Here is a 17,230-nt window from a genome sequence, read left to right as displayed (position 1 = left end):
AAAATGGTGAAGGAATTGTGCCTGAAAGATGTATGGAGAGAAAGGAATATAGGAAACAAACAATTTACATATTATTCAAACCCCCACAAATCATGGTCAAGGATAGATATGATTTGGCCAACCCAAGAATTGAGAAAAGATACAGAACAGATTGAAATAATGACAAACACCTGGGTGGATCACAACCCAATAAAAATAACATGGAAATGACCAAAAGAAAAAAGAAAAAGAGATGGTCAATGAATCAAAGAATAGTGAAAGATAAAGAATATATAAAAATAATAGAAAGAGAATTGAAACTTTTCTACGAAGTAAATAAGAAAGAAGAATCATCGTTACAACTTTTATGGGATACTACTAAAGCTTTTACAACAGGGTTGACAATAGCGTATTTGGCAAGGAAAAACAAGGAAAAGAGACAAAAACAAGAAACATTAGAGAAAGAACTTAAAGAATTAGAAATGGATCTGCAAAAAACCCCACAAGAATCAAAAATAAAGGAGAAAAAAGAATAAAACACAAATTAAATTTGATGGCATAAGAAGAGCTGGCCCAAAAAATCAAATTTGCAAAACAAAACTATTTTGAAAATGCAAATAAACCGGGAAGATGGTTAGCACACAAATTGAAAAAAGAAAAAGAAAAAAGAATAATACATCACTTACAAGATGAAAGAGAAAGCATGCAATACTGGAAAGAGGAAAAAAATAGTACTGAAATTTTTCGAGAACCTGTACCGGAAAGAAAATATATTACAAGACAGTATCGAACAATACTTAAATACAAGGAATGTACATTAAATTGAAGAAGAGAGAAGAGAAATGCTAAAAAAAAATCACAGTGATAGAATTAAAGGAAGCATTGAAGAGACCAAAAAAAAAAAAAAAAAAACCACCAGGCCCAGACAGTATACCTGTAGAATTTTATAAAGCCATGCAAGAGCAGACAGAAACAGTGATTTTAGACTTATTTAATGAAGCACTTATAGAATCAAAGTTACCAAAATCATGGAGGGAAGCATTGATACCCAAAGAGGATTTGGACCATCAACAAATAAAAAATTACAGACCAATTTCTTTACTAGATGCAAATTATAAAATCTTTACATCAATAATGGCAGAGCAAATTTAAAAAATATTAAATGAAATTATCCACACAGATCAAAATGGCTTCTTATCAAAACATCAGTTAAAAAACAATATGAGGATAATTATAAATACACTAGAATATTATGAAGAAAATCCAGAAAAACAAGTTGCACTAGTCTTTTTAGATGCCCAGAAAGCCTTTGATAACTTGAATTGGCATTTCATTATCACACAGTTAAAAATGATGAGATCTGGCAAAAAAATTATAAAAATGATAGAATCAATTTATTCGGCCCAGACAGCAAAAATAATAATAAATAGTGACACTACAGAAGAAGTTAAGATATGGAAAGGAGTGAGACAGGATTGTCCATTATCACCTTTATTATTTATACTATTACTGGAAGTTCTACTAACAGAAACAATCAAGAAATAAAGGGATTTAAAATTAAAAAAGAGGAATATAAAACGCAGGCATTTGTGGATGATATGGTATTCATATTAGAGGATCCATTAAAATCAGGAATTAAATTAATCCAAAAAATAGAGGAATTCTGTAAGATAGCGAGACTTAAAATTAATAAGAACAAAACAAAGATCATTACGAAGAATTTTACTAAAAAACAAGAGTAAGAATTAGAGGAAAACATGGGAATGCAAATAGCCAAAAAAGTAAAGTACCTAGAAATTTGGCTGACAAGGAAATGCTCAACAATTAAAGAATTAAACAATTAAACAATTAAAGAAGAATGTTAAAATGATTCAGAAAATTAAGAAAGATCTGGAAAATTGGAGGAAACTACAAATATCCTTAATGAGAAGAATTGCCATCATTAAAATGAATATACTATCAAAAAATATTTTTATTTCAAGTGGTGCCGATTAGCTTGGGAATTTTTTTTCATAGATTTAAACAAATTAATTGCACAGTTTATTTGGTCAGGGAAAAAAACACGAATTAAATTAAAATTGTTACAAGACAGTAGAGAAAGAGGAGGATTTGGACTTCCCGATTGGGAGCTTTATTATCAGGCAGCAGCTTTCACCTGGATAAAGGACTGGATCAATTTAAAAAACAGAAGATTATTAATAATAGAAGATTATAATTTGGAATTGGGTTGGCATGCATTTATCTGGGATGGGAAAGACAAGATTCATAGCTATTTCCAAAAACATTTAATTAGAAAAGCTCTACTACAAACATGGTTAAAAATCAAAACAAAACATTACAATAAAATCCCAAACTGGTTATCCACCATGGAAGCTCTGATATACCCGGACGTATTGGACATAAACAAGATATAAGATATAAAGACATATTAGACAACCAAGAAAGGCTAAAAACAAGGCAAGAACTGAAAGACAAGGGAATAGATATTGGCTGGTGGCCCTATTTACAAATACAGGCAAGGTATAAAAAAGACGGGGAAAGGGACAGATTCTATAAGGAGCTGCAAGAGCTGGATAAAATTTTACAGGAAACCAAAGAAAAATGGATTTAAAAAATATATCACTACTTATTAAAATTTTAAATGGAAGAAGAAACTGCGAAAGAAACAATGATAACATGGGCAATAAACTTTGGGCATAGTATAGAATTGGCGGAATGGGAAAAATTTGGGAAATAAACTACAAATTAACGATGGCAATAGCTTATAGAGAGAACATGTACAAGATGTTCTACAGATGGCACCTTCCACCAGCAAGAATTGTAAAAATGTTCCTGGAGTGTTCACCTATCTGCTGGAAATGCATCAATCAACATGGAATATACTACCATATGTGGTGGACATGCACAGCTGCGAAAAAGTATTGGAAAAAAATAAAAGTTTGGCTAGAGGAGATTACTATACATCAAATTGCACTAAAACCTGAATTATTTTTGTTAGGGATTATAAAAGGAAATTATTTTTAAAAATGCTAGATACTTAATTTTACACATGGTTATAGCTGCAAGAATTATATTTGCACAAAACTGGAAAAATATTTATATACCAACAGAAGAAAATGTAATTTAAAAAATATTGGAATGTGCAGAGATGGATAGGCTCATGAAAGAACTAAAAAAAGACGAATCTGAATACTACTCCATATGGGATTTATTGTACAATTGACTAGAGGAAAGGAGGGGAAAAGCAGGAAAGCAAAAAAGGAAGAAAGATCAACAAAACAATAGACAACTACAGAAAAGGATTAAAAGATTGAAATATGAGATAGACCATAGCAAATGAATATTACAAAAAATGATGTAGATGTAGTAAAAACTGTTACACATAGAATTTATAGAATATTACATATAGAATGAAAAAAATGTATGAAATAATGTAAATGCACAAATATATGAAGTCATTGTTATAAAAGATTTATTGGTATAGATAAAACAGACACAACAGATAGGTAAAAAAAACAATGTGTTGCAAAGATGTGAAAATAATGTGTTGCAAAGATGTGAAGTTCGTACAAACAAAATAAAATTTATTAAAACAAGAAAAAGAAAACAGTAAAATAGCTTTATACATACTTACAGTGTTAATATCTGCATCTTTTTAACTTATAGGAATTTAATGACCTACATGTAGAAGCTCTTGGAGTTGTGGCAAATTGTCTTGAGGATGTGGATACTATGCAACTGATCCAGGAGACAGGGGGTCTCAGAAAGCTACTGGCCTTTACTGAAGTTTCCACTCTAACTGAGTTTCAGAAGAATGCCGCAAAAGCTATTGCTAAAGCAGCCGCTGATCGTACGTCATTACAGAAATTCCTGTGTCTTGAAAAAAGCCTTTAGAATATATGAATGCCCAGTTAGTGGTTCCTTTTTGTGATTAGATGCCATTATTAAAACTTAATAATTTGATCCAAGTCTCCTAAAATAAGGAGCCTGTGACGTCATATCCTACATCTTATTAGCTCTACAAGGCAGTGATATACAGTACATTTTGATAAGACTGCAAGCATACTCTGTCATCCCAGGTTAGCACAAGATAGTTTTTCTGCCTGAGATTTCTATTCTGTAGACCAGGGAGAAATGCTACAATACCCAAATGCTGGATAAGATATTCTAATACCTGCTAAGGAAGATTTTTTCAATTTCTCTCCTTGGAATCAAAGTTCATAAGGCATCAAACCAGTTGTAGAGAACTGTCTTTCTAATAGTAAGGTGGGTGCTCTCTTGTATTAAAGATCCAGTGTCTTTATTTCTTGGAAGCAAGTTAATTAAGTTGCTTTTATATTTGAATATTATGGAATTAACCACAGAGTCACCATATCAAATGTTATATATGCTCTGCATTTAGATAGAATATATGTAAATAGACAGATATACAGTATACAAGAAGCATAGAGAAATACTCCAAATCAGGGACGTGCGGTCAGGGGAGGCAGGGGAGGCAGAGCCTCACCTCTCTTCATGAAATAATAGTATATAATATTATATACTATGTATTTGTGTTACAACCCCTGGTATGCCTAAATATGGGAGGAAGGTCACTACTCCCTCTTTCTGTCCTTCGGCTCATCACAGAAGACCATGCAGGCAGATAATATTATATACACCCGTCTGGCCGCGCCCGGGAGCTGCGGAGGCAGAAATGTTGTCGGCGCTCCCAGATGACGAAGGCACGAAAGCAACTAGGGAACGACGAGAACCTTCCTGCCTCTGCTGGATTTCGCGCGCTCCTCGCGACTGCAATATGCAGTCGCGAGGAGCACGCAAAGTCCAGCAGAGGCAGGAAGGTTCTCGTCGTTCCCCAATCGCTTTCGAGGACTGCGGAGCGCGAGCCGGCGGAGCACGCTCAGGAAGGCGGGGAATGGGATCATGTGTGCTGGAGGCTGAGGCAGCCTGAGCCTCCAGCACACGTGGTCCCATTCCCCGCCTTCCTGATGACGTCACCAGCCTCACCAGCCATAAACCTCACTGCACGTCACTGCTCCAAATAATACAAAGACATTCCACATCCTTCGCCTCCTCTTCCCTCCCTGCTTTTTTTATACCATATTCACATAATGGGCTCACTTCAGTATGAACAAATTTAGATGGCCCATCTTGAATATATCTTAAGTCAAGCCACTGAGCTTTTTTAACAAATCTTCTATCTCACACAGGCAGTTCATATAAAATGCTGTAGCATCCACTTATTTTTTTTACATGTTGTACATTCATATGTTTATACTGTACTGACATGCGGATAAAAATGTTCTCACAAATAAATCATTTGTTATTGAATTAAATCCATCCCAAGTTTTAGAATTTGTTTCTGAATTTTCTCATAGGAAATATTTTTCTTTCAGAAGAAATATCACACTGATTCTTTAGCATCATTATCTAATCTGAATAAATTAAGATACAGACATGTTCTTTTAAGATATGACTTGTCTCAAAATATCTTACAGATTAATGTCCCCAGCTCTTCCTTTACCCTTTTATAATGATCCATTTTGTATTGGATAGTTTATATGACCAGTTCACTGCTCCTGAATCCACCATGGAATTCTGAAGCAAGCAGGCTGGGTGGAAGTAGCTTACACTCAGCATGACAATGTTGTTTAAATATGTCTTAGAGTGGCATCTATATTGTGATTTGTCAAGCTGCAGTTGAAGCACAGCAGTGTCATATAGCAAAATGTAATAATATAGAGAATAATGTACTTCTTATTGTCTGTAATAAGATTCTTAAGTCTCTCAAGGGACTCTGATGACATAAGCTGTGTCAGACTTAGACAGTTCTTATTTCAACCATCTCTTGGTTATTAGTTATTTCTAGCACTTCTCACATTATTATTTTAATTTATGTATATTTGTTGTACATAATTTCTAATGCAAGAAACCTTGTCCTGTACATTTTATTTCTTTTTCTCTACTGCCTCCTCTGTTGGATAACCAAGTCAAATTGTAGATTTATTTTTAGGACCTAATCATAGTCTATTTAAAGCTGATATCAATGGGACAATATATATTTATTATTATTTTATTTAACTGGTTTATTTCTGGGAAATATTACTATCCACATAGATCTTCAACCTGATACATATTTTAGTTTCAGTTTTTAACCACAAAAGCAGGAATAAAGAAGCTAATTACATAAAAAGTATTTTTGAAGAGTATTCCTAGAATTTACTATATAATAAATGAATTCAAGAAAATAATCAATTTAACATATAACATGTCACTCTGGCTGAATTCTGAAAGAAAAGAAAAAGCAATAAATTATCCTTCCCTTTTACAAATATATGTATTTGTCTGTGTGTATATACAAAATATACATACAAAATATATACCATATTTTTGGGACTATAAGACACTCCGGACTATAAGGTGCACCTAATTTTTGGGAAGGAAAACAAGATTTTTTTTTGCCTCTGCCTCCCAGCAATTTGCCTCTTTGCAGCAAACATCAAACAGCCTGGTCAGCTTCAGCACAGCCTGATTTAGTATGAGCAGCTGATTGACGGTTGGATCTGCCTCCCAGAATACCTCCGATCAGTAGTTCCAGGCTGCAGGGATCGCTGACACCCATCGGTGCCATCACCGCCCATCGCTGTCTCCACCTATGGCCGCCTCTCTGCACCCCATTTTCAGCCTCCACGGGTCCCGTTTTTGGCCTCTATGCACCCCATTTTCAGCCTATGCATGGCCCTTTTTTGGCGTGTGCACATCCAATTTTCGGGGATCGCCACCACCTAGAACAAGTTATCCAATCTTTTAAACATAACAAACAGGCATCATAATATACCGTAATCTAAGATCTGACAAACTCAGACCGCCTCTATCTTTAGAATCTTGTAGCAGCTTATACTTAATTCTTGGTGGGTGGGTTTTTTTTTTTGCAAAATAAATTTAAATATATCTTTCTGCCACTGTTTGAAAGTAGAATTGCTAATCAATATCAGTATAGTATGAAACAGAAATAACATTTTAGGTAGTATATTCATTTTAATTACTGAAATTCTTCCCTTAGTGACAAATCTAATTTTTGCCAACTATTTAAATCCAATTTTATCTTCTTCCACATTCTACTGTAATAAAGCTTAGAATTTTCCTCAGTAATAGTCACCACCAAGTACTATACCTTTTTCATGACTTCAAAGCCAATTCTAAATTCCAGTTTCTTTTGATCTTCTACCTTTATGTTCTTAGACAGCACTGTTGTCTTTGATTTATTTATTTTTTAACCTCCCATTTCTCCAAACATTTTAATCTTCCTCATAACATATTCAATGTTCTCTAGCGGGTCTTGCACAATCAATACCAAATTGTCAGCAAATGACAATGATGCACTTATATTTGTGATCCTTTTGCTCTGTTATCTGATCTAATATCTCTATTTCACCACTAGAATAAATAATGAAGAAGATAAAGCACATCCCTCTCTTGTTCCCTTCTGGATTTCAATTGGTTTTGTAAAGTCTCCATTCAGGTCATAGACAGCTGATGCAAAACAAGCAGGCCCATTCATAGAAGCAGATACTTAGGGAGGGATTTTGGTTTTCTCTACTATATTAGGTCTATTTTAGGATTAGGTCTACATTTATCGTGTATTTCCTCCCACAAAATGGAAGGAATATACTGACAGTTTTCAGGGGTTGTAGTAGAAGAAGGCTCCAGGAGTCACAGCAAAAGAAAAGTATTGAGGCCTCATTCCTAACTTTGTAGGATTCTGTTTAACTCCTCAAAGTAAATGTTTCAGGTACTTTTATAGTATAGTATTTAGTTAAAAGAATATAAAAATAAAATCAGTTGAAACCTAAAGCTCAGTAGGCATCATGGGGGAACCAAGAAAGTACAAATGATGGTTACAGCTCTATGATTAAAGCCACTATCTTGAACTTTATCATAACTCCCCATTAATAACCGCAGACAATATTCTGGAGAATCTGGGTTTAGTTTATCAAGCCAGAATGTAATCACTAATAAAGTATAAAAGCAATAGAAGCCTCCAGGCAGTAATTCTTAATATGAGGATAAATTAAGTTACTCTGAGAATGAATTTGAATTAATTCAGACTTTCTTTTGGCTATATATTGAACAAAACTATTAAACAAGTATCCATTTTTATTTGTTTTGCATTGAAGAGTAATTGTCATCCTATATTGTTATTATCATACTATGCTAATTGTTAATATTAGTATTACTTTTACTAAGTGGTATCCAGCCAAGTTTTACTACTCTGATAAATAGTTCATTCTATATTCAACTGAATGTAATTTTTGGGACAATTTCAGTCTTGTTCCAGGAAACAATACTGTGCTATCATCTTAATGTCACTAAAAATCTTAGTTTTTCTGTGGTTTTAATTTTCTTTTAATCCTTTTAGCTTATTTTATTAAGCTTGGAAAAAATTCATCTGGTTTCCTTTTGTTCAAATTTCAGAATCAAAGCAATGAATATTTCAAATATCCTTTTATCATGACTGTTCTGTGCAAAAAAAACCAAGAATATAATATGTACTTTTGTTCCAGATACCAAGAATGTAAATGCAGTATAACTTGCTATATCAAAATCAAATGATTGAAGAATGGAAAATCCTCTAGAGACCACTTCTAGGGATTACACACAAGTTTGGCAAGCATCAAGCCAGAGGCAAAGTCCATTATGAGACAAGCCAATCTGTAATCCCAATTAATGCCCTCTCTAGCGTGCTTGCTGTTGAATATGGCTGCTATGGCAAACCTTATTTCTGCTTTCTTTTGTTCAGTAGTCTTACATAAAACAAACATCCACAAAATTCCCTATTAAGCTGCATAAAAGTAAAATTATATGAGCAAATGAAGTAGATAGGCATCTAATGAAAAATATTGATTTTTCTTATTATTATAATGTATGAAATAAATATTTTAAATTAAAGATAAGATTTCTTTTAAGAATCCCATTTTTTCCATTCCAGAATTAATCTATTGGTTCATATTGCCAAACTGTCAAGTTAGTATGTCCCCACAAGCATCCATTAAAGAACTGCCTTGGGGAGGGACAGAGAAATTTGAGATATGCCATCAAAGGTTAAGTAATAAAGGAACAAACGAGAACAAAACCATTGAGATGTCCTGAGAATTCAACTGAACTATAAATTAAAACAATGCATCAATAATTTAAAAGACCCCAAAGTGTACTTACCACCAATAATGACCTGTTTTTTGTCTTTCTCACCAATATAACATTTCAGTCATGATGAAAAGATTTTAAGAGCTACTTGTCCTTACTATATCTTGAAAATGGAGTAATGCTATCAGAATCAATTGGATAATTATTTTACACAAAAAGTATTCTTCCTGTAGCTTGAATATATTAAATGCAACAAATAATTCTTTCATTTAACAATTATGGTTTTTATTTTTATTTAGCAATGAATTGGAATTAAAATTAACAATATATCATATTTACATTTTAATTGAAAAAGTTAAAGCTAAACTTTAATTTTCAGTCACTTCTCAGAAGAAAAGTAGATAATGCTTCAGGATATTTGTATGCTTAAATTAAATGAAGCAGTACTGATATAGAAACATCTGCATTTCTCATAATAACTTGCATTCTAGAATATTTTTAGGTTATTTTTCCCATTCTTCAAAAAACTAAGTTAAAAGCAATAACGCCTTTCTAGGTATTAGCTAGAATACATAACATTAACAGTAGCATTGAATTATCCACATTCTAATAATATATGATATGGGTGGGATTGGGAGCAGGCAATCTTTGCAATTTATTCATCACTTTAGAAAGAATTGTGGGTGGCAAACCCACTCATTCTAATCCTGAATGAGTACAGAATTGAGTTTGACTTCATTAAATACATCAAGAAGAATACACCAGTATAATAATGTCAAAGTATACTGTATTCACATAAATGCTTAGCATCAGGTGATGGAACTGGGCACATTAACAATCTTTTTAGTTTGGACTTGCATGGAGAGTAAAGGGATCCGAGAAAGAGGAATAAAACACATTTTTAACCACTCTTCCATTGTATCTAGGCTGTGCATTAATTTGATTAGCACTGCAACTGTCAAATACACAGTATCTCTACTGGAAGAATGACCTTTTAATTTCCATACACATGGCTCCTATTAGCACTAATTGAGTGGAAGCATTGTAACCTACTGAGAATAGATTTGAGGGCTACAGATGCATGTTTTGTTTAAAGTGGACATACTCTTTAATATTGCAAACCCACTTATTTAAAGTTCCTGATTAGAAATATAGATTTCTTTCTAATAAAGATTACTTTATTTCTGCAGACTTCACCATGCTTGAATTCTGTTTAAAGGCTAATACTTTTAACAGTCTACATTAATATAGTAATGTTAATATTTGCTGGCAACAATATCTGCATAGAAATGGATATTTTGCTTTCTTTCTACCCATGCACCATCTTATTTAACTGAAGGTTAGTATCTATGATGACTTATTGTTATTTTTTATAAACAGCTGAAAACAGAAAGATCTTGAATGAACAAGAAGTTGAAAAATGTCTTATCACTCTTTTGGGAACGGATAACGAAGGAACCAAAATAGCTGCTTCTCAAGCCATCTCTGCTATGTGTGAGAATTTAGCTAGTAAACAAACCACTGGAGCTTTAGGTAAATAGTTATGGTGACAATGGAATTATGATCCAGAAAAAAATATTTACCAATTTACAAGGTTTCCATAGTTAATTTAAAACTGCCTATATACGGTACATTTCTCCTCTCTTAGGAATTCCCCAGCTTGTTCAGTTGCTAAGCAGCGAAAATGAAGAGGTAAAGGAAGCTGCTGCTACAGCTCTGGTTAATCTAACAACGGCCCATCCTGCCAATGTAAGGTAAGCTCAAGATGAATAGAGGATTGTTAGACACTTTAATCAGGAAATATATTTTTCAATTTTTCTAGTTTATACAATTGGTAGGAAATTTGGCACAGTGCTTTTGTTACCTTTATTTCACATCACATGTCATATCTGCGTCATTTAACTAAGCATGACTGCATGCTTGTTTTTTATTATTACTGTATTAATAAAATATAACTAATTGGTATTATTATTTTAGTTAGTGTCTGGGTGTGCTTTTCTCATGAAAATTTTCATATTTGGAAAGTTTGAAAAGCTAAGCACAAAAAATAAAAAAAGGAATTCCCTAGAAATGTTTACATTTTGCTAAAGATGTGTTACTTTGGAATCTCCCTATTCTATAACATCCGTGAATATGTATAGATATTGTTTGAATGCTAACCAAAATTTAAATGTCAACAGTCTAATTCAATAGAGTTTAGATTCATCAAAGGGCATTAAAGAGCATGTGGTTAAGAATATTTGATAAATAGAAGTGGATCCACCTCACTGAAAACAAAATATCTATAATACTTGCCCAAGGAAAAAAAGAATGTTATTAATATCTTCTATCATCAAGGAAATTTGGCTGTAGTTCAGATATTTATTAAATAGACTGAATGTTATTAAGTACCTATAAGTGTTATATATGCTGAATATACTTCTGTAAATTTATCTTTGTAAAATGCACTTAAAAAATTAGGTTCAATCCTACCTTAGTTGTTTTTTCAAAAATTTGGAGCTTCTCTAATTACACAGTGTGACCTATTTCACTATTCTATATGAAATGAAAATAAGATAAATTTTAAGATTCTTTTGGTTGATTAAATGTAAACAGAATTTTTGATTGCAATTGGATGTTATAAGAAAACAAATAACTATAGATTGGACAATCAGCATTTATGTCTGCTATTTCTTTTAGATACATTGCTTTATCTTGCTATAATTGGCATATATTTGTGGGCTCAAGCAGGAAACATAATGAAAACAAGTCAGCATATGGATTCACATATGCAAATATTTTTCTCTTCAATTTACAATATTTCCTTCCATATTAAATTTGAAAAAGCTGTTTTCACTCAATAAGGAAACTAACTGTAACTTAAATAAACACAGTCAAATGAGCAAGTAATCAAACTTTTAAGGGATATAAGGTAGTCAAATTTTCAAAAGACTTCTTAGACTTTGACAAATGGTAAATAAAATAGAAAAGCCTACGGGCTCATATAGCCTTAATGTATTCAGTACATTTTATGTCACAAATTATTCACTCAATTTTAATAGCTGCTGACATTAATTTAACATCACTAGTTGAAATATTATTCATTTTGTGTAGACATTGTCTACTCATTCATTCTCTGGAAAAATGAAATAGATATTCTCTGATAATCCTTTTTTATAATTCAGTTGTGGCCAGCTTTTCAACCAGCCGTATGCCTCTAGAGCCCAGCCTTTCTAGAATTGCTCTTCTCTTCCTTACAGTTAGAAATTATTGTAAACTTGATTGATACAACCTATTGATTTACCTATTAAAGCTATTCTCTAGACAGTGAATCCACATAGTTTCTTTTTCTTTTGTAATCTCATTTGAGAAAGGAATAAATTTGATGCTTAGCTCCAGTGATTGCTAATTACTAAAATATTTTTATATAGTAATTTTATTAAAGATTAGAATTACAACAGTAAAAACTAAAGAAATAAAGTTATAAAAAGAAAGAGTAGAAAGTGCAGAAAAGAAAGAAAAATAAATAAAAAATATAATAAAAGAAAAGAAATAGAAAAGTAACTAACCCTAAACTCTACATCACAATAAGTCTTAAATAACAACAAACAATATTTTCATATCCTATCTTTATTGATAAATCATAAAACAATCCTGATCTCAGCACTCTGATCAAATAAGCTAGCATTATATCCATCCCTTTTATTTCTAATATCCTTAGTCTTTAGTGTCTTCAAATAATAATCTATAGCTTGATTTCTTTTCATTTTTTCTTTGTCTCTTCTCACAAAACTATTCAAAACTTTTACAAACCTCTTTTGTAAATCCAGTATATAATTCTGTCTTAGTTTGCTGTTTGTGTATACCTTTCAATGATTAAGATATTAGCCCATTTCTTTTGTATGTCCAATGAATCATCTTTTTTCACATCATTCTTGTAACTGTCATTTTTAAATCCATTTTTAGATTAGTTTCAATCCTGTCAGATAAAATATACTCTTCTTGACACCTTTTAAACACAGTCTACCTATTAATAGAGGACCCTTAAAATTAATTACTGGGTCAATAGTCAAAAATGTCCTTTAATATATTAAAATATTTTGCTTAATTATCTAACTAAAAATCAAATTTGAGTATTCTCCTTAATTGTAATCTTTAGTTTCCTCTAATGTCCAATTTTTGAAATCTTATTTCCCCCCCAGAAAATTCAAATGGGAAGGATTCTTTATAATTAATTCCAAAATCTTATTTCAAGGTTATCTGGACTATTAATTGTTTATAACTTTCTAAAATCAAAGTTTTAATCTATCTTGACAAAAAATAAATACATTCTTAAACCTGTAGTTAAACTTTATTACACTAAAGATTGAAGAAAATTCAACTGGCCCTATAAAACTTTCAATCCAATGACTTGTACAGCTGTAGAACAGTTGGCAAAGCAATTTCCAAAAAATATTAGAAAAGGAACTATACTTACTGTTCTTTCACAGACATTGATGTGTTTTGAGCAAGGTACCATATTTTTCAGACTATAAGACGCACTGGTGTATAAGATGCACCACGATTTCAAAGAGGTAAGAAAAAAAGTTTTTGTCTTCCCTGGCCCCCAGGAGCACTCTGCAGGCTTCAGCGGGGCTGGGGGAAGGCAAAAACACACACACTCCTTTGGTGGAAAATGGCCCATTTTTTGCCCATTTTTCACAAAAATGAGACGCGGGAGCGGGGCTTCGGGAGGCCAAAAATGGCTGTATTTGGTGTATAAGATGCACCAACATTTCCATTCTCTTTTTTGGGGGGGAGGTGCATCTTATATTCCAAAAAACATGGTAGTTATTTCCTCTAACCAGTTGGAGATTGCTAGCTTTTTGTGAGGAGTAGCTGTTTGGAACACTTGTTTATAATCTCAGATCCTCTCCTTGTCTGGAAAGGAGTTATCAAAGATTTAGTCTACTTGATGGGCCTACATTCATTCATCCACATTCATCAGCTCTGCTTTTTACAGGGCCACCATCTGTCATTTCTTCCTTGAAAAGCACTAATTACTAGAATCTTGATGTCAGGAATATTTCATCATTTTAAATCTAGAACATTCTACATGTATATGCTCCATGATCTAAAAGGGTATAAAATTGTGGTAAAGCCATTTTTCTTTCTATATCTAGCATAATTTGTATTTGCCAATTTTTAATTCTTGCTCTACCACAGAGGCAAAAGCAAGTTAATGTGATTAGCTTTTTTAATTTGTCAGCTAATATGCTGACAGTAATTTTACCCAAACTCCTGAGGCCAGAATTATTTTATGATTATTTAGTGCATTAAATGTAAAATGATTCATATTTTGTTTGGAAGTGTGTTGCTAAGTGTAAGAATGAGCAAAGTGTTATAAAAGCACTCCAAATCAATCAATCAATCCAATTCTTTACTTTAAAAATTAAGATTTCTAAATTGCACTTAGCTTTATAACAGGTGCTGTTATAAACCTATTTAAATAGTTTTTGTGGCACAAAAATGGAAGTGGTTTGCCACTGCTGTTTTTTTATTTCTTCTTTGGCTTCTCAGAATAGAATACAGACCTGGAATTCCCTAATGGCCCCCTCCAAGCACTAACCAGGCCCAATCTTGCTTAGTAGCAACATATTACCCTGCTAAATAAAATGTTATTTCCTTAATAATCTTACTTATAAATCCTAAATGATTGAACCTAATAATATGTTTACATGCACTAAATATTACAAATTAGCATCAATTGATCTAAAGCTGTATCCAGGTATATGTATATGTGTGTGTATATGTATATGTTTGTGTATCACACACAGACACACTACACACACACACACACACACACACACACCACACACCAGCCACAGTTTCTATTTCCAAAGTGGAAGACAGATTTTCTGAAAGGTAGATAGGTAAACATGAGCTCAGTTGTTAGGCACCATGCATTCCAGTTTCATTGGCAATTCCTGTGACATGTTCAACAACCCTGATAGAAGTAGGAGAATGGGAGGAATCAAAGTTAATTCAATGTCTTGTTTATTGTATTCGATAAAAGTATTTATTATCAATTCCATCCAAACATTATGGGTGACTCACAAAGTCAAAGCAGCCAATAAAATAAATAAGAGCAATAAAAACAGCAGTCTGTCAGAACAGCTAAAAAGTAAAGCCAATAAGCCAACTTAAAACCAGATGTAAAATTAATAAAAATAGGAATTAAAATAAACATACCAAAGATAACAGTAGCCCAGCAAATGTTCAATGTATTGCCTTAGCTGCTTTTCTGAATGCTAGCCAAGAGAGAGCCAGTGATAGGCCATTTCCTATCAATCAAATAGGAAATAATCAAAATCATAAGTGGTGTTCAAAGCAGGTACTGATTAGTGATTAAGTGTGCACAATATTCCCTTCATGGCTTGGTATCTAATTTATAGTTTTACTGCCATCTATTGGCCATTGTACAGTTTCCTCCTGAAAACATGTTATTTGAGATAATTGATCAATTCATTCCTACAGCTATAGAATACACATTGGACATAAACTGCTAAATGTAAGATGTAGTTGCCTTATCAATCTTACATTAGCAAAAGCTTCTTGTCAGTGTAAACAGTTGTTATACAAAGAAGATTAGAGGAAAAATCTATGCAATAGTTGGAAACTTCATATTTGCTATAATTTCTTGGAAATCTGTAGTTGTTTTAAAAGACAATTGATTTAGGATATCAGATTATCAGAGGAACAAAAATGGTCTGACAAATTGTTATTCCTCATAAGGAATGAAATTTATGTGGTATTTAGATTGGATAAAATCAGCCTCCTCCTCCTCCTCCTCCTCCTCCTCCTCCTCCTCCTCCTCCTCCTCCTCCTCCTCCTCCTCCTCCTCCTCCTCCTCCTCCTCCGTCTTCTCCTCCTCCTCCAGCTCTGCTTCAATTTAATTTTCTTGATCCAAAACAAAAGAAAAATAGTTGGGATGCTCCCCAAGTGTTACTGCATTCGAAGAGCAGGTATTTCCACTCATTGGAAAGATCACAAATATAACTGGAAGTTTTTAGAAGTATTGTTAGTATAGTTTCCAAATACAATCTCCAAAGAACAATTTCATATCTTCTCTCTATGCCAGAAATATGTGTTGGTAATCTCCGTAATATGAAGTATGCATGTAAGAAGATGTATTGGATATGTTCACCGTCTTGAATTATTTGAAAAAAGTAATAAAGCCAGGATTCAAATAAATAAACAAACACTTTATGGATATCTTTATTGTTGAAGCACTCCAATATTAAATATTACTACAGACTTTCAAGAGTAACACTTAAGAATTTACATGGGATGATATTTATGCAAATACTTTGACATTTTTTCTTTATTATTTGCCTAATTTATAAATGTTTCATTGGAACCCTTTCTCATAATTATCATTCAATACAGTAATACTTAGATTCTTAATATGACATAACAGTGACCCCTAGTGACAGTCTGCAGAATTTATTAGTACCTGTTAGTAGAAATATCAGAAACATTTCTTTGTACAAGAAGAAAGCTCTTGCTGAGCTTACTCACTAGTAAGTCCCAAGTGTGGGGTTACAAAAAGGTTACCTGGAAAAAATGTCTTAAATCCTAAATTACATTTCTAGGTAATTACAATACAATACAATAGTAGAGTTGGAAGGGACCTTGGAGGTCTTCTAGTCCAACCCCCTGCCTAGACAGGAAACCCTATACCGTTTCAGACAAATAGCTATCCAACATCTTCTTAAAGACTTCCAGTGTTGGGGCATTCACAACTTCTGGAGGCAAGCTGTTCCACTGATTAATTGTTCTAACTGTCAGGAAGTTTCTCCTCAGTTCTAAATTGCTTCTCTCCTTGATTAGTTTCCACCCATTGCTTCTTGTTCTACCCTCAGGTGCCTTGGAGAACATTTTGACTGCCTCTTCTTTGTGGCAACCCCTGAGCCTTAAATTGGGCCTTAAGTCTTTAAAGTAGGAAACTTCATTGCATGGGAAACAGATATTGGCAACTTAATAGGAAGGTCTGTACTCACATGTGCAGAATTTATACAGCGTTTTCTTCCTGAAATCTCCACATAGATGTATATAGGATTTCTACTTAAATCATTTAGATTAATGA

At 32.9% G+C, this 17,230-nt stretch overlaps 1 protein-coding gene across 7 annotated transcripts in view; it reads left to right on the top strand.

The window, feature by feature from the left end:
• Window positions 1-17,230, top strand: part of ARMC3 (armadillo repeat containing 3) — a 135,197-nt gene that overhangs the window by 92,319 nt on the left and 25,648 nt on the right. For all 7 annotated transcript variants that reach the window (XM_081932921.1, XM_081932920.1, XM_081932916.1 and 4 more), the window contains 3 exons: window positions 3,646-3,829; window positions 10,504-10,656; window positions 10,772-10,877. In XM_081932921.1, the coding sequence (XP_081789047.1) occupies window positions 3,646-3,829; window positions 10,504-10,656; window positions 10,772-10,877 (443 nt within the window). The remainder of the gene's footprint in view (window positions 1-3,645; window positions 3,830-10,503; window positions 10,657-10,771; window positions 10,878-17,230) is intronic.

This window comes from Natrix helvetica (assembly GCF_964273705.1).
Source record: "Natrix helvetica genome assembly, chromosome: Z".
Lineage (NCBI taxonomy): Eukaryota > Metazoa > Chordata > Lepidosauria > Squamata > Natricidae > Natrix > Natrix helvetica.
The sequence above is the reverse complement of the archived record's forward strand: the minus strand, read 5'-3'. Positions and strand labels throughout refer to the sequence as shown.